This window comes from Diceros bicornis, chromosome 18 (assembly GCF_020826845.1).
Source record: "Diceros bicornis minor isolate mBicDic1 chromosome 18, mDicBic1.mat.cur, whole genome shotgun sequence".
NCBI lineage: Eukaryota > Metazoa > Chordata > Mammalia > Perissodactyla > Rhinocerotidae > Diceros > Diceros bicornis.
Window position 1 is genome coordinate 60279368 of NC_080757.1, and position 27841 is coordinate 60307208.

General features: G+C 43.8%; 1 protein-coding gene across 5 annotated transcripts in view; it reads left to right on the forward strand.

Annotated features, from left to right (window-relative positions):
- Positions 1-27841, forward strand: part of RPTOR (regulatory associated protein of MTOR complex 1) — a 403326-nt gene that overhangs the window by 231285 nt on the left and 144200 nt on the right. For 4 of the 5 annotated variants that reach the window (XM_058561824.1, XM_058561827.1, XM_058561828.1 and 1 more), the window contains exon 7: positions 4202-4261. The exons of the other annotated variant lie outside the window; for it this stretch is intronic. In XM_058561824.1, coding sequence (XP_058417807.1) covers positions 4202-4261 — 60 coding nt within the window. The remainder of the gene's footprint in view (positions 1-4201; positions 4262-27841) is intronic. 5 annotated transcript variants of the gene reach the window in all.

A 27841-nucleotide genomic window follows, 5' to 3' on the forward strand; every position in this document is an offset into this window, starting at 1 on the left:
GGTGTATCAGCTGTCAGCCATGGCTGCTTCTGCGGAGTCAGTGGGGGAGGCGCAGGGCAGACTTTCACTTTTCCATTACATGTGTCTGTATTGTTTGGGATTTTACAGTGACTGTGATTTCCTTTATCCTAGAACAAAATCAGCATGATTCAATTTTTTGTCAAAGGTAAATATGAAAATGTTAACAGTTATCTTAGGATTTGGGGTAATTTTCACTTGTAATTTTCTGTACTTTTAATTTTTATGGTAAACACATTTTTTTTTTAATTAGGAAAAAATTTAATATATTTCCATTCTCAGAAACAGCAACAGCATCCAACAGTTATATGATACTTTATAAGGTTACAGTTATTGTTTTTTTAACATTAATTAATTTGTTCTTCATAAAAATCTTGAAGACACTCACTTTCAAGAGTGACAGGAAAAAAAGAATATATGTGAAATATTAGAAATCTGTCAACACTACCAAATCAATCTTACACCATATTCGCTGTTGACATCTATTTATTGAGTAGCAAACTACGTGTTAGGCACCTTTCTGAGCCCTGGCGATGTAGTGATAAAATAAGGGAGATCCGTGCACTCATTGAACTTGTCTTCTCTGATGAAGATGAGTAATAAACAAACATATAATAAAAGATCAGGGAGTGATAAATGCTGTTTTTAAAAAGCAGGATAAGGGGATAGAGAATGGAGGTGCTATTTTCCTTAGGCTGGTCAGAGAAGGTAGAAATTTAAATAAAACAAAGGAGTAAACGTTACAGTTATCTGTAAGAATGTTCCAGACCAATGGAACAGCAAGTGCAAAGGTCCTGAAATGGGGCAGTGCTTGGTGTGTTGAAGGAACAGAAAGTGGGTCAGGATGAGGGGAGTCGGTGAGCAAGAGTGAGAGAGGAAATGAAGTCAGAGCAGTGGCTGGAAGCCAGATCCTTGCAGGGCCTTGGTAGGCCTAGATAAGGACTTTGTATTTCCTTCGAGTAGTAGGAAGCCTCTAGAGGGTTTTAAGCAGATGAAATGACTTATTCCAGTATTTCCTCTTAAAAGGTTTGCTCTGGCAGCTGAGTAGAGAATTGGCTAGGAGAGAGGTAGGGAGGGCAGGCAAGAGTGGAAGCAGAGACTGTTCTGGAAAACATGAAAGATGCTGGTGCTTGGGCTAGCGCTTTGGCTGGGAGGGTGATTCTGCCCCCCCGGGGACATTTGGCAGTGTTGGGAGCCATTTTTGCTTGTCACAACTGGGGTGGGGGTACTGCTGGCGTCTCATGGGTCGAGGCTAGGATGCTGCCCCCAGTGACAAAGAATATCTGGCCCCAAGTATCCATCGTGCCCGGCTGAGAAACCCTGGCCTGGAGGGTCAGCAGGCAGGAGGTGAGCAGTGTCAGGTGCTGTGTAACTCTTAACATAAAGCAGACAGGGTTCCTCCACTGTTTGGAAATGGCGTGTCGGACAAAGAGGAGTCCAATGGCCTGAGCCTTTTTATGAGCTCCATCACCAGCGCCAGGCAGTAAGCACTCAATAAGTACCAGCTGTTGTGTTGATTGTTGTAATTGTTACTATCCGGTTTTGTGGAATTTTTGAGCCATTTTTATTACCTCTTATTTTGCCTGCTCTCTGGCCTTTCATTGCCTGGTAACACTCTTGTGTAGGGGAAGGAAAGAATAGTGTGAACAACCAAACCAGTTGTTAGCAATTCTGGTGCAAAGGGAATTGATATTATTGCTGATGTAAAATTTTGGATCATCAGTGACTGATTTATCCATGCTGCTTTTATGCATATAACCATACCATGAATATTTTAAAGTTGCATGATGTCCCTATTTTTCATTTCCTATTTAATGGAGTTTTATATTTTCAGTGGATTTATAGTAATGCTTATTTCCCAGTCAATAATTAAGTTATTTTTATAATTTTAAAGTCTTTGTCTGCTAATTCCAAAATCTAGACAACTATGAATCTGGTTTTACTAACTTTTTTCTCTTGATTTTAGATAGGATACTCTCCATTGTGGATGAGACATTAAGAAACTCTGGATTCTGTTATCTTCCTCTGAAGAGCGTTTAGCTCTGTTCTCCCAGGCTGTTTAATTGATCTTGTGCTTGCTTGCTTGTAGGACTGGTCTCCTTTGGCTTTGCTCTTAGTTCTGGAGTGTGGCTCTGAATCCTGGAATGTGGTTGTAACTAGGGCATGAACCCTCTGGGGTGTCAGTGGAAAGCTCCTCTGATTTGACCGGCTGGCTCTCCCTGTCTGTGTGTACACTGGAGAGCAAGCGTTGAAATCTCTGCTCAGCATGTTCGGCGTTGCAGACGCTGTGTCCGCAGGGCTCCTCAGAGTCTTGTCTCACGTGTGCAGAGCGGGGGTCAGCCCAGGACTCCAGGAGAGCTTGCTCGAAGATTTTGACACCTTCTTTCCTAACACTTCCCCCCGAAGTTCCCGGCAGCCTTCAGTTCTGATCTCTAACTCCTCACCCCCATAAGGCAGTTGCTTTTCAGTTGAGCACCACCCCCACGTGCCGTGTGAATTGGGGAGTACCTGTGGGAAAAGCTGGATAAAGGTGGATCTCACCCCGAGTTGTTATTCTTTTAAGGGTAATATCCCTTTCATTTCTGCCTGTATTTTTTGTTCCTTCCTGCTTTCAAATGGTTGTTTTTTTTATATTTTGTCCAGAGCTTATTATTGTTATTGGCACCAGGATTAGTCTGATACAAACTGTTCTGTCATTACTGGAATCCAGAAGTCCCAGTCAATAAGTACGTTATAGACAAAAAGACAAACCACCATGGTCTGCATAGGACTCAGAATTAGACTGGAGAATGCGTTTCCTGTAGAGCATTTTATTCACTGAGAGATCCTGATTTACACGAGACTGTGCTGCGTGTGCATGGTGCAGGGGTGCATGGGAGCGGGCCAGCCAGAGCTATCTGAAGATGGAGTTGACAGAAGGATTTGCTCTGAATGGAATGGACTCGCTGATGGAGCATCTCGGCAGCCGAGCCTTTGTGCCCGTGGGAGAGGGCTGCTCTCTGAGTCAGGCAAATGTGGCCCACACTTTTGTTTCCTCTGCTCTGTGAACGAGAGAACACTGGTACTGCTGCCTCAACCAGAGACGTCACTTCCTCTCTGCTGGCTGAGCGAGGCATTGCTTCCTCAGGTAGTGAGCCTGGCTGGACTTGGTGCCCGGGGTCCCCAACAGCCAGCTTCATATCCCCCATCCTTCAGGGCTGCCATTCGGGAGCCAATTGCCCACGGTATGCTGTCTTCAGCCTTGTCTGTTGTCTTCCCACCTCTGGGTCTCTTGACCCTCCCATCTTTCTTTCACCTGCCCACCTCACACGTGTCACTCCCTGTCTCCCTGAATGAGGCCTGGTCCTTGTATTTGTCCCCTCCCTTGGGCCCACTGGCCTTCTTCCATCGTCTTCCCCTTCTCATGTCCAGCCAATGATAGATGGAAATGCATTTTGTAGGTGGGAGTATTTGCTGTGTGCCTGCTGCTGTTTTTTAGAGGGGGTTATTTGTTCTAACTTTGTAAAGCAGGTGAATTAAATGCTTTACATTTCTCCCCCTAAAAATACGAAGTTGCCCTTTTCTTCTGTGTTACCATTGATTCTGTCTTGGTGGTGCCAACAGCCCTGACGGGAAGGAAGAAGGATAGTCGCCAGTCCCATCCTAGCTCTCCAGGATGGCTCCGCCTGTGGATATTAAGTCTCTCTGCTCTGACTCCTGTGATTTTAGGATAATTAAAATGATATGATTGAATTCACTTTTCTTCGTCTTCTCCTATAAATTTCTTTTGTGTGCCTGGAGGTTATTCACTGATTCTTCCGTTATTCTCCTCAGCTTACTTTCTTAAGAAGGAAAAAAAGAGGAAAAGTCCAGTCTGTCCATTATTTGAGGGGGAAGCTTCCTTTCTCGTCGCCTCTTGACGCCCTCCCCTCCCACCCACCCCCGTCCCCGGGTGGGCTCTGCCTCATGTCGCTGCAGACTTGTTCTCTCCATCTACTGAAAACTCACTGTTGCAGCTCTGTGGTCTTGCCGCTTTGACAGGCTGGCAGTGAGATTTTCTTCATAAATCTAAAAGCTGCCAGAATTGAGGAAATCCGGGTTTCTTTTTCACCCTGGCAATCCCTACCACACCTTTGCCTCTTTACTTTTTCTGTGGGCTTGTTGCATTTTCCTGTTAAATTCACTCTCTTTTCTTTCTCCGCAGGTTTTGCATGCAGAAGTGTGTTAGTCTGGTGCCTGGAGTCACACTGGATTTAATAGAAAAGTAAGTAGGATTTGTAAGCTCTTGAGGCTTTCTGGGTCTGAGGGGGAGTCTTCTCCTTTTATCACTTGAGGTTCTCAGAAGTACTTCCTATTAGCATGAGGCCATCTCCCTTTCATGTGAGTATGTTCTTTTCTCTGATTAAGGCCATATTTGTGATTGTTACATTAGTGCTTAGCATAGGACATAGCTAAATGCGGGGCCATATTAAAAGAAAAGAATAAAAGGCTGAATCCTTTTGAACATTTAAAAATACTCCCAACACTAAGCTGAAGCAAAAATGTATCACGGCACATGCAGATCATCTCTGCTCCACGGCTGCAGAGGCCAGATCGTAGCTCAGCGTCTCCCTGATTTTCAGCTCTCCGTTTAATACTCTGCAGCCTTCCATCCCCACCCATTTTATGTTCTATCTCAGGGCAAATGGGGAGGAGCAGTCAGGAGGTGTCCTTTCTGGCGCATTTTAGCTGCAGTGCTTCTCCTTGTCCTTCCAGGTCAGTGGGCCAGCTTGTCTGCCTCCTGTTGTGAACCAGTTTAGGTCTGAAATACTGTCTCATGGCTCTACACTTGACCTGTATTCTTTTGTTTGTTTGTGTGTTCATTTGACTCATTCTGTTTGTCTAGATAGTGGTTCTTAAACCTTTCTGCTCTGAACCCCATTTCTTCTGGAATTAACATACAAGATAATTGTTTTCTAAGTCTTTATTTTCAAAATCCTGTGTTAAAACAGCTAAGGCCTAAATTTAATTAAATTAGGTAGAAAAAGCAAATCTACTTCTAGGTTTCTCTCCTAGAAAACAACTTGCCTGTGTAGCAGGGGAAATATACAAGAGTATTATGCCCAGATGTCCACCAATAGAGGCCCAATGGACTCGATTGCAGTACATACCTACTGGGGATTGCTCGCCAGACGGCAAGTACAAGGAGAGTCTAGCTACACTTGTACTGATGTGGGATGGTCTGTCAGATATGTTAAATGAAAAAGGCAAATTGAGACCATTGCACACAGTAGGATGCCCAGAGTATTTTTTTATTGATGTCTTAATAGTTTATAACATTGTAAAATTTTAGTTGTACATTATTGTTTGTCAGTCACCGTATAAATGCCTCCCTTCACTCCTTGTGCCCACCTCCCCCTACCCCTTGCCCCTGGTAACCACCATACAGTTCTCTCTGTCCATGTGTTAGTTTATCTTCCATATATGAGTGAAATCATGCTGTGTTTGTCTTTCTCTTTCTGGCTTATTTCGCTTAATATGATACCCTCCAGGTCCATCCATGTTGTTGCAAATGGGACGATTTTGTCTTTTTTTATGGCTGAGTAGTATTCCATTGTGTATATATACCACATCTCCTTTATCCAATCATCAGTCGAGGGACTCTTAGGTTGCTTCCATGTCTTGGCTATAGTGAATAATGCTGCAATGAACATAGGGGTGCATAAGCCTCTTTGGATTGTTGATTTCAGGTTCTTTGGATAAATACCCAGAAGTGGGATAGCTGGATCATAAGGTATTTCTATTTTTAATTTTTTGAGGAATATCCATACTGTTTTCCATAGAGGCTGCACCAGTTTGCATTCCCACCAGCAGTGAATTAGGGTTCCCATTTCTCCACAACCTCTCCAACATTTGTTGTTTTTTGTTTGGGTGATTATAGTCATTCTAACGGGTGTAAAGTGATATCTTAGTGTAGTTTTGATTTGCATTTCCCTGATCATTAGTGATATTAAACATCTTTTCATATGCCTATTGGCCATCTGTATATCGTCCTTGGGGAAGTATCTGTTCATATCCTCTGCCCATTTTTTGATTGGGTTGTTTGTTTTTTTGTTGTTTAGTTGTGTGAGTTCTTTATATATTATGGTTATTAACCCGTTGTCGGATGTATGATTTGCAAATATTTTCTCCCAGCTGGTGGGTTGTGTATTCATTTTGATCCTGGTTTCATTTGCCTTGTATAAGCTCTTTAATCTGATGAAGTCCCACTTGTTTTTCTTTTGTTTCCCTTGTCCAAGTAGACATGGAATCTGAAAAGATCACTTTATGACCGATGTCAAATAGTGTACTGCCTATATTTTCTTTCAGGAGTTTTATAGTTTCGGGTCTCACCTTCAGGTCTTTGATCCATTTTGAGTTAATTTTTGTGAATGGTGATAGCAGATGGTCTACTTTCATTGTTTTGCAAGTGGCTGTCCAGTTTTCCTAGCACCATTTATTGAAGAGACTTTCCTTTCTCCATTGTATGTTCTTAGCTCCTTTGTCGAAGATTAGCTGTTTGTAGATGTGTGGTTTTATTTCTGGAGATACCCAGAGTATTTTTAAGATAATGCATAACTCTGTGTGTGTGTGAGTACACATAAAAAAGTCATGAAATGATATATTTGTAGTTCACTCTGTTCTGGGTACAAAAGTGGAATTTGGAGAAAGGAGGGGGGAGGAGCAGTGTTAATTGACTTTGATTTTTTCCACCTTTAAAAATTTTTTTTATAAGAATATAGACAAGTAAAATACATGTGCAAATAAATTTAAAGGAAGGAGTCAACAAATATAATTAGGATACCTGCGAACAATTCTTTGAGTATAATTTTTCCTTTTAAATTTTGAATAAATATCTAAGGAAATTAGGTGACTGGTGACTGCATCTGTTTATTTCAGGATGCATTTGTTCACCAGCAAAATGGGATATTGTGACAAGAAGGAATTAGCATAATATTGATTGGTGCTAGCAGGACAAATGGAAAGGTTTGGAGTCCTTCTGCTCAAGAGTAGGTCTTGGTTATCACAAAACCAGCCCATAGTTGACAGAGACTTAAAAGTCTTTGTTAGAAAGGCAACATTGGCCAAGGCAGAGATTGAGGTGCATTGACAGGTTAGGGTGCTGGCAAGCTGGATTCAAAGTAACGGGAGCTTTGCAGGTTGTTATTGAGAACCAGTGCTAAAGCTGCGTTCAGGGGAGCCAAGTGTGTTACATCAGAACAGATACGAGGTGATTTGGCCTGGTGCAGATGCGGTGGCCAGAGCAGGGACTGCAGACCACAGGCTTGTCGAGTTGACGGTCATTGGTGAGGGCGCAAGTTCCAGAGTCTCGTTGGACATGCGTCACCATCCATCTCCCCTCAGTATGTAGTGTAACACACAACAGTAAACCAGTTGTCTGCTTTCTTCTTTTCACAACCCTTTATTGTGTACGTGCTGCTCCAGGCACGTGCATTTGCTAGTTCTCTACAAACCATGGGCTATGGTGCAATCTGGTGATAGACGGTTTTGAGAGCACTGTTGTTCACCAAGTGTAAAACATGGGTAATCCACACGGCGAATTTCCACCTTCCTGTCTGCTGTGCAGTCCCCACTCACTCGGCATACTCGTGGTCGGGAAGTAGAGGGCCATGCTGTGGCACACGCAGGCCGAGCAACACAGGTGTTAAGGTGTTCTCTTTTAAGAAATCTTCCGTGTTTGCCCACGTTGTGGCCAGACTCGCACAACTCTCTTCTAGAGACACGCAGGCTCAGGGCGCCACTGCTCGTGAGAGCTGCTTCTCCGTGTTCTAAGCCGGCTTTACCTCCAAGAAAGACTGTGACCTGGAAAACCATTTCCAAGTGCTAAATAGTAATGTAATCATCAAGAAACAGCACATGGAAAAGAATTTTAAAAAATAAGAAAATAACTAGATCTGTCGGGTCAGCCAGTCTGTTTGGTTTGGTTCCTTGACGAGATTTCACAGTTTTGCAAAGCTGTTGCATTAGAACTCCCTTTACCAGTCTTTGCTATACTCTCTCTTTAGGGTCTTTATTTCCCCTCCATTTCTGAGTTATAGAATGCCCAATTACCTGTACCATTACCTATACTGTGTATTGCCACATACATGTAATTTCTCAAATAAACCATATCCGTTAAAATTTCTACAAAGTTACAGTTTATCAGAGCTAGGTTGTTTCTGGTGGCCTGTTCAGACAGTTCTTGGTTTAAAATATTTTTGGTTTTGTTTTATTTTTGCCTCCCTGTGACTGTTTCCAGAGTTCCCTATGGAGGGACAGAGTTGTTATTCCTCTCCCATCAGGGAGGGCAGCAGGAAGCATGAACCCAGCCCCCTCCTCCATCTCCATGCTGGATGGTGTCCCAGCACTCTCTCCATCTTGGATGCCCAAGTTTGTGCTGTCCTCTGCCCTCCTGGTCACTCAGCACAATTGTGGCTGCTCCAGACTGTGCTCTGCTCGTGTTTGTTGAGCCATATGTGCCCAGACAGAGAGCCTGACATGTTCTGAGTCTCCAGAATAAAAAGAGCTATTAAAAATCACATAATTTTCAGGAAAAAATTAAATTATTTAGTCAAACCCCCTAATTTTACTGAAGAGGAACCTGGCATTGAGTTCAGTTCAGCTTCCTGGTGGCATTTTCCACCTGGCAGTGCAGGGCTGGCCCTGCGGCCAGGTCTCTGGGCATCTTTCTGTGGTCCTCACATACACAGACCCTCTCTCTGCCCAGACATCGGTGTCAGGACAACCAACTCTTGTCCTCTCACTTTCTCAGACTTAAAATGTACGCAGCGATTTGACACCCTAAGCACGATGCATAAAATAATAAAATTGGTAAATTGGACTTCATCAAAATTTAAAATGTTTACTCTCTGAAAGACACTGCTAAGAGACTGAAAAGACAAGCTACAGACTTGGGGAAAATATTTGCAAATCACATAGCTGACAAAGAACTTGTATCCAGAACATATAAAGATATCTCAAAACTCAAAAATAAGGAAATAAAACAAGCGGATTAAAAAATGGACAAAAGAGGGGACAGCCCAGTGGCGTAGTGGTTGTGTTCAGCATGCTCCGCTTCGGTGGCCCAGGTTTGCAGGTCCAGATCCCAGGCGTGGACCTACACCACTTGTCAAGCCATGCTGTGGCGGTGACCCACATACAAAAATAAGAAGAGGATCGGAACAGATGTTAGCTCAGGGCTAATCTTCCTCAAAAAAAAAAAGAAAATGGACAAAAGACAGAGAGAGAGCTCATTGAAAAGGATTTCAGGATGGCCAATAAGCACATGAAAAGATGCTCAAAATCATTAACCATTAGGGAAATGAAACCACAACAAGATACCACTACACACCTGTTAGAAGGATTAAAACAACAAAGACTGACAATATGAAGCGCTGGTGAGGATGTAGAGCAGCCAGAACTCTTGTACGTTGCTGGTGTAAATGAAAATGGTGCAGCCATTCTGGAAGGGCGTGGCAGTTTCTTATGCCTCTAAATATACCATATGATCCAGCAGTCCTACTTACTCCCGGGAATTTATTCTAGACAAATGAAACTTAATGTTCACACAAAATCTTATACAAGAATGTTTATAGTAGTTTATTCATCATCACCAAAAACTTAACCAAAATGTCCTTCTGGGGTGAATGAAGAAACACACTGTGGTGTGTCCATACCATGGAATACTAGTCAGCAAGAAAAAGGGAGGACGTTTGGTACACAACCACGTGAGTGATCCCAGCAGCACTGTGTGGACTGATTCCATTCACGTGACATTCTGGAAAAGATAGAACTGTAGGGTCAGAGAACAGATCAGTAGTTTTCAGGGGTTAGGAGACTGGAGAGAGTGTAGCTATAAAGAGCCACCCAGAGGGAGTTTTGGAGTTGATGGAATGTTCACTGCCCTGATTGTGGTGGTGGTTCCACAGATCTCCACATGCTAAAATCATAGAACTGTACACCAAAAAAGACAATTTACTGTATGACAACTTAGAAAATAAAATAATACATAAGTTGGGGAAATAAGAAACCTGTGTGAGAGTACAGTTCAAAGTGACTGAAGGGCAGCATAGCAGACATGGCCTGGGCCCAAGGAGCCTGGACTGGAGGAGCAAACTGAGACCAGGATCTGAGAGAAGAAGTGGTGTTTCCTCTTTGAAATGTGCTCTGTTGTTTCTTGGGAAGAAACTTTCACTCTCATTACTTATACTGGATAATGAGGATTGAAAAATAGAAGTAAACACTATATATTAAGATTTTAGTATTTTTTTATCAAGCATTATTTTTCTCAATCATGACTTCAGAGTTTGCAACCCTTGGTGTCCTTCCCAGAAACACTTACTGTTTACCCCCCTCCCCAGCACTAAGTGACTTTGTCAGCTAATAAACCTACACTTTAGCTTCTGACAGTTAAATTCCCATTGTCCTCTTCTTTCTCCTGTGCCAAGTCATGCTACAAAATTGGTGAAATGCTGAAAGGTTGGGTGTGTATGTGTTTTAATTTAAGAAGAAAAACATAATTAACTGTCATTAACAGCAGGCAGTTTTCAAAATGCATCCTGAGTGGGGATCGGGGGTCAGAGAAGGGGATGTGGTGGAGAGACTGTGGACGGGAGTCAGACAGACGTGGCTGGAATCCTGGCCTCACCCCTTAGACGCTGCACTTGCTGGACGTGCGTCTTTCACCTCCGTGTCTGTCCCCGTCCTGAAGAGTGGGCGTCGTGGTGGTCTGACTGAGGAGTGAATGGTACTGATGGGCATCATGCTCCCTGATGCAGCCTCACCTTTGTCGGCTCTCAGTGGATGTCAACTTGCCCCCACAAACGCTTCTGTTCTCTTAGCACTTGTGCTGAAGCTACAGTACGGAAAACTGTTAATATTACTTCACATTTCTGAAGCCATTTAGATTTCAGATAAAGACTAGGGAGGGAAATGTTTTTCATACACCTATCTTGTTCACCATCAGGCAAATGCCATCATATGTCCTATGAAAAATTGTGTATTCAAGTCCAACTGTGCAATTAAAAAGAGATAATTCTGACTTCAGAGAGGTTTGCATTTTAGAAGACTTGCTGTCCAGACTAACTGGGACAGGCTATGAGTGTCCAGAATGAACCACACTTTTCTCTTAGGGCATTGAGGATAGGGCTTCTTGGGGGGCTTGTGACGGTGGTGACAAAAAGAGAATAAGAACAAGTCGTTTAAAAACCTCAAGTCTTTATTATGAATAACTTTTTAAGGTATGTTGATTAGGGTCTGAGTCACTGATCTCTGAATACAACTCAGCAAAAGTGTAGTTCAGTCGAGAGACACAAATCAACACACATAGTCATTTCCAGGTTGAAATACCACCGGGCTGCTCTCCCATGTAGCCTGGCAAAGGTTAGATTGAATGTGAGTGGTTGAATTATATTTGTTTTCTGTGCCAGGACAAACTCCAAACTTTAGAATTACATAGCACTAGAAAAATCTAGATGTTTCGCTCCAAAAGATACCTGGCCACAACCACCATTAGGTCTGTTTATGAGTAGGTGCAATTGTTAATTTCTATAGCTTATTCAAGAGATTTTCAATTTAAAACAAAAGCTATTCTATTTTTAAAATTTTTATATTTCTTTCCAATTATACTTACAGTCTATAAGAAGAAAATTTTTCAGCAAGCAGATTTGATTTTGCAGTTTGAAGCTAGGCAGCATTACAGCACATCTATGTTTAATAGACTCTTTCAGGCTGCTGTGGTTTCTATATTCAGAGAACATTCCTGGAAAAAATGTCTCATTTTCACCTATTTCATTATCATTTTCTGGAGGTTTCTTCTCAGAATACATAACTCTTGGTTACAGTGAGTTCTATGGCTTATACCCTTCTGGGGCCATGTTTCATCTTCACTCCCTGCAGTGGGGCCACTTGGGGTTCCCTCAGGACTGGGGTGTGGCTCATTGTGATGTTAACCCACACATCAGTGAGGGCAAGTCCACTTGGACAGCTGTCGTGTAACATAGTGCAGAACCAAACATATTATTCATTTGTGAGACTCGCAGCTGTGCAGAACGATTTCTGCCGAATTTTTTTTGTCTTATTTTTCAAAACTTGCCTAAAATAGAGTAGTCAGAAATTAGTTCATGGGCCGGCCCCGTGGCTTAGCGGTTAAGTGCGCGCACTCCGCTACTGGCGGCCTGGGTTCAGATCCCCGGCGCGCACCAACACACCGCTTGTCCGGCCATGCTGAGGCCACGTCCCACATACAGCAGCTAGAAGGATGTGCAACTATGACATACAACTATCTACTGGGGCTTTGGGGGAAAAAAAGGAGGAGGATTGGCAATAGATGTTAGCTCAGAGCGGGTCTTCCTCAGCAAAAAGAGGAGGATTAGCATGGATGTTAGCTCAGGGCTGATCTTCCTCACACACACAAAAAAAATTTAGTTCACTGCTCCTGCTCAGGTGGACCAGTCACTTCGGTTGATTTAGAATCATTCTTCACAGACTCTGTGGGTTGGATTTGGAATGTCGCTGTCTGTCCCCTGCATCAGATTCAGCAGGAGGGCATTCCTCCTTTAGAAGCCATGTCCTACCCAGTGACTGCCATGGGGGGTGGGCTTTCAAGCAGCATCCTGTGATACATGTTCATCCCAAGATTCCCCTTCCTGGCCACGTAACTGAGCAAAATGGGGGCAGAGGCACCACTCTACCAGCCTCCCCACCCCAGGTAGGACCAATAAGTGTTGCTTTTTTAAAATTTATTAGTAGCTGATGTTTGGAGAAGCCACAGAAGATTTCAAAATATATAAATTTTTGAATAGTTTGAGAGATTTTAATAAAACAATTGCACAATATTGACAGAGCTGTCAGAGGGTTGCCGAGTGAGATCTTGGGGAGCCTGGTGGTGGGTTGGGTGATGCTCCCACATGTCCCTGCTTGCTGTGACTGATCTTCCTCTTCAAGAGGAATGGGGCTCCAGGTTCCTGGAATCGTGTCCGCATTAAAGCTGACAGAGGGCATCCATCACTTTGACTTCTCTGCCAGCGTTGACTCTTAGGGGGTGGTTTGTGACTGTCCCTCTCCCCAGTCTCTCCTGTGGGGATGCGTGTGGCCATTGTCCATGGAGCTGTGCGAACCTTATGTGGGCATCCAGTACAGCTTGTTGGATGAACTGATCGTGGTCCAGGTTAACGGGTGAGGTAACTTGTTTTTAATTACAGCTATGGGACTAAACAGAAATGAGGTCTTTTGCTCAATTCCTTGATCCTGTTTCATTTATTCTTTAGCAGTTCTTTATTCTGAGCAAAATCCTAAGCACTGTAGATTGGTGGGGAGGAAGGGGAAAACCCCATCAGCAAGGAAGCCCCTAAAAAGTATTTATCTTTCTAGAGCAGTGTGAGCTATGTAGATTGCGAGGATAGACAGACGTTAGGGAACTTCTTGTGATGCATAAACATAAGGTGAGCTAGGCTGTCACTTGATACATTATTGGTTTTTGCTAGCTTTTAAGGATTCTCAACACTTAGCTTTGCATACAGTTTATTGTCTTATTTCAGCTCACCACATGAAAGTTCTTGCGTTTGAGAACCCCTCTGTCACCTCTGAGTGTGAAGGCTACTCTGGTCACTATACCCACCTGACAGAGTGACCAGACATAATACGGAGATGAGACAGGGAGAATTCAGGCCTGTGTGGTTGGGTTTTATTTCCTTCAAGTTTAATGACCTGCAAAAAATAAGAAGAATGTGCATCTCATCCTCTGCCTGCTGTTTCCCTCCTGAGGCCCTTGCTCTCTGTGTGAAGGGTCGTCCTGACACGAGTCTGGTGAGTGGCCGTGCTGAGGCCTGGCTGTGGGTGCCCAGGCAGCGTTTGGCGTGCATGGACTGGGTTGGCAGGCATGTGTCCCATGCCCACATGCCCTCATCTGCTGCTCCCTCGAAACTGTCCTCCCACCATGTGCAGCTTTGTGTGTCCCAATGCCTCCAGGGCCAAAGCTCTGTGGGATCAGAGCTCGGCTGTTAATGTCAATGTCAGCTGATGAGGAAATCCTACCCTGCAACCTGCATGGCAGGTGACTTTGTGTCCAAGGAGCCCCCACAGAGCCCCCCGGAAGCCTCAGGACCTGGAGCAGTAGGGTGTAGGAGCTTGAGGGTGGCACTGAGCCCCACTTCCATGACCTATCTTTCCAGCCGTCTTTATGACACTAGTGTAACCAAACTCAGTGGGTCCATCTCTTGGTGAGTGGGGAGCAGAAAAGCACAACTAAGGCTGAAGCGGGTGAAGAAAAATGTTTATTGCTAGTACAAGCAATGGAGAACATCGGGGACAGCTCCCAAAGCAGTGTCCGCCCGAGCTTGGTGCAGTTGGAGACTTTATACTCCAGAGTGCAGAGGATATGTTACAACTGTATACAGCTGGGCCTAATCAGGGTGCATGTGCAGGCCATTACATAACAAGTTCACTATAACATGCCATTACATAACAAGGTCTAGGTATCATTACATAACAGGTTCAGTGCAACATGCTATTATGTAACAGGTCCATGGTAACTTTTGGACACTTAGAGCTGGAGCAATTTGCAGGGGTCCTGCTGCAACTCTGTAAGTTTCACCGTAGGATGGCAATAGCTGCAAAAACAAAGACAGCAACTTCTGGAAAACAGCACATTTACTTTTCTCCTTGTCTGGAAAACATTTGACAGACTATGTTTAGCTATGGATCAGATTTTCAGTAACCCTTTCCTTGCCTGGTTTCTGAGGTGCCAGAGCCTTCCCCTGCTGCCCATAGGTGGTCAGAAATCCCGCCTAATTGTGTCATAGGCCTCCACTTTGCCATCACTGGAGAAACTGGTAGAAAAGTTTCATACTTCAGAATTACTGCATGGTAATTCTATAATAAATGTGGTTTGTTTCAAACAGCGGCCTCTGTTTAACTGCTAAACACAAGGTTCCCAGGATGTCGAGTATTAACCCCTTACCAGCTTCTGCCACCTTTGTCGGATGAGTCTCAGCACAAGACCAGAGAGAAGATATGGGTGGTGTTTGCGTCTTATAATTATTTAGCAATCTTTAAAGCTACAGAAGGAATTTGTTTTCTAACTAAGCTGCTGTATCTGGAACTAAACTATAGTGAACCTTCCTTGAGCACCCCCCGATTTCTAATTATCTAAGCAAATCTAGCAGCCTGATAAATAAGCGTGTTGCCACTGCAGCACATATTTATATTCTGAGTCCTTTGAGACAGTGGCAGTAAGATCCATGCTTGGAAATTAAGGGACATTTTTCAGCCCTGAAGCAAAGTGATGAAATGCTCACACAGTGCTGGAAATCTTAGGGTACTCAGAAAGCTGCAGGGGATCGGAAAGACTTGAACCTGTTCCACAAGGCTGTTAGTATTGTGATCACTGGAGGCACAGAATGCACCAAAAATTATTCATGAGTAACAGCTATGTGTAAATAGCATCTTTGGAATAGCTAACAATCCTGTGACTTGGGTGAAATGAGTTGCTGTCCTGCTTCCTGTGAAGCCCGAGTAGCAGTTTTGAGGTGATTCATGATTCTTTTGGTTGACAATTAAGAATAATAATCATAGGTAACATTTATGGAGCACCTACTGTGTGCCAGGTACTGTGTAAAGGGCTGTACAGATATTAACTTGGCTCGTCCTTGCTAGAACCCTTTGAAGGGAGGTGCTGTTATTATCCACAGTCTAAAGAAGGGGAAACTGAGGCACAGGGCGGGCAAGCAGTCTGCCCAGTGTCTCACTGAGTGGGCATGCTGGAGCCGGAGTTTGCCAGACAGACTGCCTGGAGCCCGCGCACTGAGCCACGCCATTGCCCTGACCCCAGTGAGTGCTGCAGGACAGGAAAGCAGTGTCCTCCAAGGGCCGGCTCAGGCAGAAGGTCTGCGAGGGGCTGGCAGCAGCCCACACTTGCCATTATGTGGGCTCCGTAGCTGTGACTAGAATTTACTCTGCTGTCAAGTCAGAATTGTAAACATGTATTATGTTTGAAAGGAAAACTATGAAAAGATACCAGTCTTGATTCAAAAAGTACCTTTCTGGGGCCGGCCCCGTGGCTTAGCGGTTAAGTGCGCGCGCTCCACTGCTGGCGGCCCGGGTTCCGATCCCGGGTGCGCACAGACGCACTGCTTCTCCGGCCATGCTGAGGCCGCGTCCCACATACAGCAACTAGAAGGATGTGCAACTATGACATACAACTATCTACTGGGGCTTTGCGAAAAAAATAAATAAACAAATCAACCTTTAAAAAAAAAAAAGTACCTTTCTTTCCAACATTAAATATATTATATTGGCTGATTGAAGGTGAAAAATCAGTAATTCGTTAACACCTGCCAGTCACTGATAAGATGAGAAATGATTCACTGGAAGCTAATTGAGAAATGAAGTGGGGAAAAACAGAAACCCGAGAGACTGCACAGTGGAGAGAATGTGAGTAATTGGTGGAAATGTGGGAATGCTGTAATGTAACAGAATAACAGACCCTCCCTGGCCCCCAGAGCAGTAACCACTCAGCCTTGCTTGCGAGCACCGCCCTCGGGACTGAGTGGCACTGGGCTAAGTCCAGGCTCTTCTGCTTCTCGCCTCCCGCTGAGATCCCTCTGAGGTCAGAGGGGAGCATGAGGGGTGCTGGGCCCCCTTTCTGTTGGACACACACCCCATCACGGCATCCCTAGTTAGTCCTGATAGCCAGTGTGCAGGAGGCTCAGCTCTGAGATGAAATTGGGGATGATCTGCCGAGGGAGAGCGTGAGAGGTTTCAGAGGCCTCCATAGGGGCACCTGCACACAGCACAGACAGTTTCCATTTCCTTCACAGTGGGCCCAAAATCCTGGCCTCTGTCTTTAAACCAAAGGCCTGCACAGCACGGCATGATGTGTTTTAGCATCTGAGGCACTAATTTCATCTCTCCTTGCCGCCTGATGCCCTCACTGCCCTCCTGGTGTCCTAAAGAAAGTGTGTGTCTACCAGTCTCTAATGGATGCCCTCGCTTTGCCAAGATTCAGGGATGCAGATGGTTTTGCAAGCGGCTTTTCTTTGTTGAAGGCACGCTTCAGGTGGTGAGAGGGGAAAGGCTGCAGTGAGGCCCAGCGAGGGCCTACCAGTCACTCTATTGGCCTTTCTGGTGTGGTGCTGTTGTCTCCTGTGAATTGCTCTATCTGGCTGGGGATGCTTATCACAGCAGTCACGTGACTGAGAAGATGAGGCTGTGGGCTTCTGTCACCCTCCTCTGAACCAGTGCCTCATCCCACTTTTGTCCATATTGAAGCAGGCAGACTTTCCCTCCTTTCTCAGTCTGCTCTGAGAGTGTGTTGTTCAAGTTCTGGCTGCGTAGACTGTCCTCTTCTTCACAGCCCCTGGTATTGGCCCTGTTTCATTCGGCAGAGAGGGAGGAAGACTGGTTGCATTAAGCAGTCGCTCTTCAGATCTGTCCATTAAAGGAGTGCTTAGAGCTTCGCTGTCATTCATATTTGCACAGCCAGTACACTTGCGATCAGTGATAGCAACATAGGCCTTGGTGTGCCTTGCACTCTTGGAGGCCCTGGGTGTGTATTAGCTCTTCTGGTCCACACAACAATCCAGGGAGTAGCTACTGGCACTATCTCTATCTCAGACTCTGGAAACTTAGACAAAAGGAAGTTGAGTGACTTGCTCAGAGTCACTAGTAAGTGGCAGAGCCCGCATCTGCCCCACGTCAGCTGGCTCCTGAGCTTGTTCCCGTCTGCTATTCTGTCTGGTCACTGTGCCATGTTGCCTTTCCAGAGAAAGAGCTCACCCACTCTCATTCGAGTATGTCACCTTCTGATCTAGAAGCCGATAAGTCATATATGAGATGCCAGCTTTGAGAGGTGCATCTATGTTCTAAGCTTCAATGCACTTAGGAACTGTGCGTCTGTTTCCTGGACCTCTCATTCATTCATTCAACAAATGTTTGTTAATGGTTGATGTGTGCCAAGTTCTGCTCTAGGTTCTGGGCAGTAAAAAGACCTTCACAGTCCTTCCTTTCATTGACCTTACAGTCTAATCAGGAGGAAGAAACATCAAAACATAGATAAGAAAATATAAAATTACAAAGAGTGCTAGATGGAGCCATAACATAGTGACAAGTACTTCTTTGATTGAGCAACCAGGAAGGCCTCTCTGAGGGCGACACTTGGACGGAGATCCACTTGGCCAGAAGGAGCCAGCCAGGCGCGGTGGGGGAAGGTATTCCCAACTGGCAGCCATGCAAACTCTGAGTCAGGCACAAAATTGGCTGTATTTCAGGTGCAGTCCTGGAAAGAGGGCATACGTAGGTTTAGTATTTAGAATTAACACAACTACATTGGGAGCAATTAGTGGGTTCACAGTGGCCTCTCGGAGTCTGACTCAGGTCACTGCATCAAACAGGGAGACTGAGGCATTCAGTAGCTTGGTCAATACCTAAAGTGGAGATGGAGCCATATTGTTTGCAATTTCAATTCCTAGGTTGCTGCGTGGCTGTGAGGTAACGTTGACTCTTCCATGCCATCCATCAGCAAGTGTTTGAGTGCTGGTGTACGTAGCACACCGGGGGCTATCAGATGATGATAGGAAAAAGACAGCTACTAGAAGTATATTAGATGATGTGTCCCCAAGAGCTTAAATCCAATTGGGGTGCTCAGGTTAATATCTGTGGAACTGTTAACAAGTAAGGCATTGGCTCACTGGCCCGCAAGTCTCTTAGAGCTGAGGGATTGGCCTGAACGCTCGGTGAGAGGTTGGCCTCCTCTCCTGCACAGTCAGTGTGTAGTGGTCATTCAGTCAATGCCTGTGAGTGGGCAGTAGTGCAGAGAGGGGAGGGCCCTGGGCGAACTGGAGTTCTAGGGCCAACTCCTTGGAGGAGGAACCGGGAGCTGGGCTTCAAAGAGGAGGCAGTATTTGGATCAGTGGCGAGGAATACAGCCGGTGTTTTGTTCTGTAGGTCAGTGGTCTTGGTCTGTTCACCGCAGCCTTCCACCAAAGGGAGCAGGTGGTACAGAGCCTGCCTAACATGCTCTGTTTGCAAGAGGGAGAGTGGGTACAACTGGAATCCACAGGGAGGGCTGTCACTGGTCTTCCCTGAAGAAAGTGGTCAGCTGGTCCTTCTGCGAGAAGAGTTTAAGAGATCTTTAAGTTTATTTCCATGCACGGTGACCCAAACCAATTTGGTGTGCTGTGTGTCGTGTGTCTTGGAGCTGTAAAGCATTTCCTTTTACTACTGGGATTGCTGTCAGAATGCCCCTCTTTCTGCTGCAGGTAACCGAAGCCTATTTAGCATGTGACAACACCAACAGCCCACCTCGCCTTCGCAAGACCTTCATGATGACACTATTCTTCTGCCCTAACAAAGGTTCATTTAATAATTAACCATAGAAAGTAGAGCAAAATGATGCAAAAAGTTTTCAGAAATTTAGATCAACAATAACGGTACTGTTATTTGAAGTATTGAGAGCTGAAGTAAGAATTGGCTCATGTTAAGAAAACTTTGAGGTGGACCCAATACCAGAATATAAAAAGGTCTGGACAGGCTGAATAGCTAAATGCAAATGATCAGAATTATGTATGTAGACGTCTCAATGGTCCAGAAAAAATCACATGTACAAGTCTGGGATTTGGGAAATTTGATACAACACTACCCTCTGTGAAAAAACCTGGAGTTTTAGTAAACTGAACTTAATTTGAGTCAACTCTTCAAAATGACTGCTCCAAAAACAGAAAAATTCTAGGGGAAGAATGTGATTGCCCCTCTCTCAACTTGATGCAGATGTGGCAGGATGTGGAATGGGTGTGTCAGGTGAGAAACACTTTAAAGAACTGGGATGTTTAGCCTGGAGGAGAAAAGACTGGAAGACACAGTAACTGTTTTCAGATCATTGAAGAGCTATGAAATTGCAGGGGTGTCTATCTGGTACCAACAAGTGCCAGCCTCAGAGCTGCCGGGCAAAAGCACTGGGGAAGGCGGTCTCAGTGTAACTAAGAACTTCCTCATGGTCAGAACCACCCGAGGTGAAATGGGCCACGGGGAGCGCACACCAGGCCAAGTGTGAGTTGTGACAGATGAGGCTCCACAGTAGGAGGGTGATTGGGCTAGAGGTGATGAAGGTGCCTCCGACCCAAGCAGCATAAATTTTTGTGATGCTGGGAGAAGCAAGAAATGTCTGACTTTGCAAGTGGAAAAAACTCCTTGGTTTATTAGGGGAAAGAAAGGAAAAATGCGAAGGGAGAGAATTCTACAGCTACTAAAAAGTAGAATTTTAATATAGCAAAATTAAGTAGCACAACAACAAACAGTTCCTTCCGCTCCTGCCTCTTTATTGGGTCAATGCAGAAAACATGAAATTTTGAAAATAAAGTGAAACATATACAGTGGGTTTTTATAGTATCACTTATGTATCCAATTAAGGCATTTTGGGGTTGTTTTTGCCATATTTTTTCAACAACTTTATTGGGGTATAATTTACATACCAATTATAAGTGTACAATTCAGTGATTTTTAGTAAATCTACTGACTTGTGCAGCTATCACCATAATCCAGTTTTAAAGCATTTCCATCACTCTAATAAGATCGCTCGTGCCTGTTTGTAGTTAATTCCATTCCTACCCTCAGCTCCAGGTGACCACTAATCTATTTTCTTTTCTGTAGATTTGTCTTTTCTGGATGTTTCATATAAATGGGATCATACAATGTGGTCTTTTGTGTCTGGATTTTTTTTTACTTAGCATAAGTTTTCAAGGTTCGTCCATATTATAACATGTATCTGTGTTTTTGTCCCTTTTCATTGTTGCATGGTATTCCATTTTATCTATCTATTTATCCATATCATTTATCATCATTCATTGGCTGTTATGAATAACATTGCTAGGAAGATTCATGTACACGCTTTGTGTGGACATACATTTTCATTTCTTTTGAGTACATACCTAGGAGTAGGATTACTGTGTCATACGGTGAATTTATGTTTAACTTCTAAGAAACTGTCAAATTATTTTCCAAAGTGGCTGTACCATTTTGCATTCTGATCAGCAATGCATGAGAGTTCGGTTTCTCACATCTGCCAACATTTGTCATCCTCTGCCTCTTTGATTATAGCCATTCTTGGGGGTGTGAAATGGATCTCATTGTGGTTTTCATTTGCAGTTTGCTAATGGCTAACCGTGTCGAGCAGGTTTTATGTGCTTATTTGCCATCTATGTATGGGGAAGTGTCTGTTACAATCTTCTACCTGTTCTTTCTTTAGGTTGTCCACTTAATACTGAGTTGTAAGAGTGCTTTATATATTTTGGATGTAAGTTCTTCTCAGATATGTGATTTGCAAATATTTCCTCTAAGGCCACTTTTTAAATTACAACATGAAAATGTGCTGCATGTAACCTAGGTTGCTCATAAACTTAGCATGTTTGTTATATTAAATTTAGGAGTTCAGTTTATTTGGGCAGTTCCAACATTTCTGATTTAATTTACTTTAGAACTTGTGGGGTTTTTGTAACAAATAAATGGGAGCGGCTGTACTTCCTGAGCCCTTACAATGTCCCAGGTTCTGTGCTAACTTCTTACATGTTAACTCATTTTAGTTTTCTGTCTCCCTGTGGAGTTGAGTAGTATAGATGAAGTGGCTGAGTCTCGGGGAGTGTAAGCAACCTGCCTAAAGTCACACAGCTGCAGAGCCTGGAGGTTCTGCAGCTCTGTTCTGCAGCTGAGTTCTGCATCACTCAGGTCTGTCTGATTCCACCCTCTTGTTTCTGCACTGCGTGTAACGTTGAAGGATCTCTTTGACGTTCTGCAAGTTCATGTGTAGATGTTCAGAAGGAGGAAAGGTTAATTTTGGTTGGGGACATATCAGGAAAGGTCTTTGAGAGAAGCATGAGTTTTGTGCATCTAGGTGTCTGATCTCCAAGGGCAGATTAGATGTGGACAAGATGAAATGAGGGGATGTCTACAGTGTGGGAGGAGTAACCAATCATATTGGCCAGGACACCGGGTACCCGGGAGTAGGAGCAGGAGCTCACGTCTGTTTAATGCACCCCTGCCAGGAAAACCTCAGAGGAAAATTATCCCAGAAGATCAAGAACAACAAACACAACCTGATTGTATTTGGCAACTATTGTTTCTGTGGTGTTTTAACAAATTCACAGGAGGAGACAATTTACAGCAAAGCTACCAGCAGTTCTGCTCAGCACAAGTTGTGGAGTGACCCTGGCATTTCATTCTCTTCGTGGACTAGAAAGATTAGGATGAGCTAAGGAACCATCAAGGGAAGTTGGTAGCAATCTTTATTACACAATGGATGTGTTACATCCAAGTTTACTGCCAAGGAGGCCAGCTCAGCCCCTCCACCAGGTCCACACTCGCCCTCCTCTCCTCCCACCTTCTTTTTTTTGTGTGTGAGGAAGACCAGCCCTGACCTAACGTCCGATGCCAATCCTCCTCTTTTTTTGCTGAGGAAGACTGGCCCTGGGCTAACATCCGTGCCCATCTTCCTCTACTATATATGGGACGCCGCCACAGCATGGCTTAACAAGCGGTGCGTTGGTGCGTGCTCGCGATCCGAACTGGCAAACCCCGGGCTGCCACAGTGGAGTGCGCACACTTAACCGCTTGTGCCACCAGGCTGGCCCCTCCTCCCACCTTCTTTAGACTGGATTTTTACGAAGAAGCTCCCTGGTGAGGGTGCCCCAGCACATTCTAGAAGAGACAGCTGGAGAGACAGAGTCAGAAAGTAGCAGAGTGCCTCAAGAGGGAAGTGCTTCTGTTACCAAACCGAATGGGCTCACCTCCTGGTGAGTTGAATAAGACTCTACACCACTGGAAGTTGTCTCACAAAGTAAAGTGTATTTGCAGCAAATAGGAGGCCATGAGGAATCATTTCCAAAGTCATGGCATCCCCGAACAAAGGGAAGCAGGAACTTTTATTTGGTTGGGGAATGAATATTCAAAAGGGAGAGGCAGGGTATTAGCTTGCACAGGCTCAGTTGGAAAACATGCTTCCACATAATGAGGCCTAAGCTCCTCCTGGAGAGATCTTTGCATTAAAAATAAGGCAGAGTTCATGGGCATAGCTCTTGTGGTGAGGCTTGGTCAGTTTCAGGATGGCTGGTGGTTACATCTCCTTAACATACAAAAGGAAAAGAAACAACTTGGAAAAACAGTTAATGGCTTCCAAACCCACCTTTGAGTTTCTCGAGGCACCTAGTCGGTGACACTTCCCTGGGATTCGTCTGGATCAAGAGGGAAGTACTCCCCGGGATTCATTTGGATGAAGAAGGAAGTGCTTCCTGGGATTTGTCTGGATCAAGAGGAAAGTACTCCCTGGGATTTGTCTGGATCAACAGGGAAGTGCTCCCTGGGATTTGTCTGAATGAAGTGCTCCATGAAATTTGTCTGGATCGAGAGGGAAGTGCTGCCTGGGATTTGTCTGGATCAAGTGGGAAGTACTCCATGGGATATGTCTGGATCAAGAGGGAAGTGCTCCCCAGGATTCATTTCGATCAAGAGGGAAGTGCTCCCTGGGATTTGTCTGGATCAAGAGGGAAGTGCTCCATAAGATTCAGCTGGATCAAGGGGAATTGCTCCCTGGGATTTTTCTGGATCAAAGCAGAAGTGCGCCATGAGATTGATCTGGATGAAGAGGGAACTGCTCCATGGGATTCATGTGGATGAAGAGGGAAGTGCTCCCCGGGATTCATTTGGATCAAGAGGGAAGTGCTCCCTGGGATTTGTCTGGATTCTGTCCCTTTCCCTCATTTTAGAAGCTGCCTTTCCCGTATGCGACAGGCTTTTTAGCAGCAGCTCAGAAAACTCTGCTTCGAGGAGACTTCTCCTGCTAGGTGTCTGTGACTGTAGCTCTCAGGAAAGAATCTGTCTGAAGATCAGTCTTGACACTAGAAGCCCAAAGAAAATCAGCTTTTTCAGGAAATGCTTCAAAAATAAACTTAGACTCAGATTTATTTCCTAAGGGTTTGGGAATCTGCGCTATTTAATAAAGAATCTGTTTTTATTATGTCATAAACATGTTGACTAAGTGAATGGAGACACTGCTCCTTTCCTCTCTCTGCTCCCGGGTCTCCCTCTGCTTTCTGTTTACAGCCACCAGAGGACTCATCCCAGTATTTAGTGTTGTTGTTGGCTGGCTCCAGGGATGGGCAATAGTTTATCATCCTGTCATAAGTTCGGTAAAAGGCAGATTATCTCCAGTATCAGATTAACTCCTGCTCACCGCTGAGCCATGGAAATCATCACTCCCTTTCCTTCAGAATTTTAAAATACATTTTTCTGCATTTGCGTTACAAGTGAAGATGAGCAGGGTTCTGTTCTGTGGGAGCTATTAAATGCAGAAAGAAAGAGGTCCAAGGGGGAGCAGCACTGCACACGTCCACCATTTGATTTAGAGACTCAGTTCAGATTCTTAAAAATCATTAGAAAACAAGCTGCTTGTGTGAGTTTTTAAAAAAAGATCAGTCAGCTTACTCAGAGGTAGAATTATGTAATTTTCTAGTCTCTAATATCATTCAGGTGCTGTGTTCACCATCAAACCATTTTGATAACACTGAGCCGGTATCCTCCTGGAGAAATTACCAAGAGCTTCATTTAAATCAATGTTTTTTAAACTGCAGGTCATAGTTTATTAGTGGCTGTAAAATCAGTTTGGTGGGTCACAGCCTGCATTTAAAAAAAAAAAAAAAAAGCTAGAAAATGTCATTGTTTTCCTGGTAACATGAATGTTCTTTTATTCTATTGTTCAAATTTGTATATTTACATGTGATTGTATATGTGTATATATCAGGTCACCATGCAAAATGCATATCTTACTAGGAGCTGTGATCAAAAAGTCTGAAAGCTTCTTATGTTCAATGGGGACCTATACATACTGATTCCTTAATTGTCCATCCTTTAGTTGTCAGTCCCGTTAGTGTCACTGCCATTAGATAGTCTTTTTCTATTTGTAGTCCCAAATCCTTGTTCTGCCATCAGCCTAATGCCATGTTATGGTTTCCTATAAACTGCCCCATTTCTAATTAGAGATGTTGCTGATACATGTATTCCAACTTCCTCCTCTCTTCTTGTTTAATGAATAATTTTGATGATTTATTACCATTTTACTTTAAAAGCCCATTCCTCTTTTCACCACATGCTTTGCCCTTCAGAACTGCAGAAGGACAGATTAGCGGTGCCTGAGTCTCCCTTCCTGGTGGAATGAACTGAACCTTTTGTCATCAAGAAACTCACTCTTTGTTTCTGATAATGCATTTGCCATAGACTCCACTCTGTGGGATAGTAGTGTAGCTATACAGCTGTCTTTTGGTTAGTGTTTGCAGAGTGTATCTTTTTCATACATGTCTATATGAAAGGCATCCTTATATATATTTCTGCATCTTTATATTTACGGTGTATCTATTTTTAGCAGGATATAGTTAGATTTTGTTTTGTTTTGTTTTTAAGTCCAGACTGAAAGTTTTGACTTTAATTGAAGTATCTGGTGTTTTTATATTTAGTGTAATAATTGACGTATTTGGGTTTAAATCTACCATCCTATTTGCTTTCTTGGTTCCCCCCTGCATTTCTTTTTTACTACCTTCCTTTTTTCTCCTCCATTGCCATTTTTTGGGTTGATTTAGCAGTTTTGCTACTCCTTTCTCCCCCTCTATTGGCTTGTTGAAAACAAGCCCATTCTCCCATTCTGTGTGTTAACTTTTTACTCAGTTGATAGTGTCTTTTGATACATAAAATTTTTAAGTCTTCACAAAGTTCAATTTGTTTATTTTTTTTTAATTTTATTGAGGTCATATTGGCTTATAACATTGTGTAAAATTCAGGTGTATATTATTATATTTCAGTTTCTATATAGACTGCATTGTGTTCACCACTAATAGTCTAGTTTTTATCCATCACCATACATATCTGCCCCTTTACTCCTTTCAGCCTCCCCCCATCCCCTTCCACTCTGGTAACCACTAATCTGTTGTCCTTATCCATGTGTTTGTTTATCTTCCACACATGGGTGAAATCATATGGTGTTTGTCTTTCTCTAAGTTATTCTGCTTAGCATAATACCCCCAAGGTCTATCCATGTTGTTGGAAATGGCATAATTTTGTCTTTTTTTATGGCTGAGTAGTATTCCATTGTATGTATGTGTATATATATATATATACACACACACATACACATATATATATGCCACATCTTTATCTATTCATCCGTTGATGGGCACTTGGGCTGCTTCCAAGTCTTGGCTACTGTGAATAATGCTGCAATGAACATAGGGATACATAAATCTCTTTGAATTATTGATTTTATGTCCTTTGGATAAATAGCCAGTGGGATCATATGGTATTTCTATTTTTAATTTTTTGAGAGCTCTCCATATTGTTTTCAATATATTGAAATATTCAAAATATTGAATTATATGTTCTTTTCCTACACTTGAGTGGCTATTCCAGAGCAATAGTCTACTTGTGTTTTCTATTAAGGGCCAGATAGTGCACGCTGTAGGCTTTGCGAGCCACATAAAGTATCTGTTGTATATTCTTCTTTATTTTTTTACAACCCTTTAAAATGATAAAGACCATTATTAGCTAGCAGGCCATATAAAAAATAAGCCGGTGGCTGGATTTGGCCCTCGGGCCATAGTTTTGGCAACTCCTGATGTAGAGACTACAACGTGCATCTCGGACTTACTAAAGTCTACTATCAGTCAGTACTTTTACCACTTCCCAGCCAAAGCAAGGACCTTAGAACACGCTAACTCCATTTACTCCCCTCCTGACTAGTATGTGAATATTGTCCTGTATTTTAATTCTTCATGAGAGGTTGAAGGTGTTCAACGGGGTTCCGTGGGGATACATTTTACAAGCAGATGCACCTTAAAATGAGGAAGTCAGAGACAGATGCTTGTAGGTCACTGTGTGAGGGCTGGCAGGGGGGATCCTCAGGCTTCTTTGCCCAGTTTTGATCAGAGGTCTAGTCAGTGAGATTGGGATTGGGTGTCCGGAAGAGAGGCTTATAGTACTATGTGGTACCCGGTAGGAGTGTCTGTTTAGGGTGGGCATTGGCCACACCTAACAGTCTTAGGATGTGGATTCACAGCACTAGAAAGAATAGCCACGTGGTTTAGGGTGGGGGCTTTGAGTGTGGGATCAGTCCACCTGAGGCTGAGATCAAGCAGCTAGTCAGCCAGCCCAGCCTCCATGGTGGACACCAAGGCCCCAGGGGCTCCCTGGTTGGCAGAGCTCTATGTATGTTGCCACATATGGATGCCCGGAGGGGACCGCATCCTGACTCCATGGGGAGAGGACACAGAAGTCCCACAATTGGTACTTTTCCTGAACTCTGCCCCTGAGTCCCTCTCTGGACTGGTTTGAATCTCTATTTCTCTGTAATAAACTATAACTGTGAGTATAACAGCTTTCACTGTCTTCTGAGAGTCCTTCTAGTGAATTATCAAAACTGAGAGTGGTTTGGGAACCCCCGAACTTGCAGTTGGTGTGAGAGGTGAGGGCAGTTTTGGGGACTGTATCCTCTAGCCTCACAGTTTGGCTAACTCCAAATATGTTTCACAAAAGAACCTGTGACAGATATTCAAGATAGTCATTTTCTCGAGTGCTTATTCCTCACACACTTTAGCTCTTGGTATGTTTGTTGATCCTAGACAACATGGGTCTTCAGATGTGCTGTGTTCTCCATCCAGACTGCTTTCCAGATGGGAGGGCAGGCAGCGCATTCAGCAAGAGTCCTTAAACTATAGAAGGTGCAGCGTTTTTGCTGAATTTTGTTGTTGACGATCTTGTAAATCATTTTATTGAATAGGGTTTCAGTGCATGTGTTGCTCAT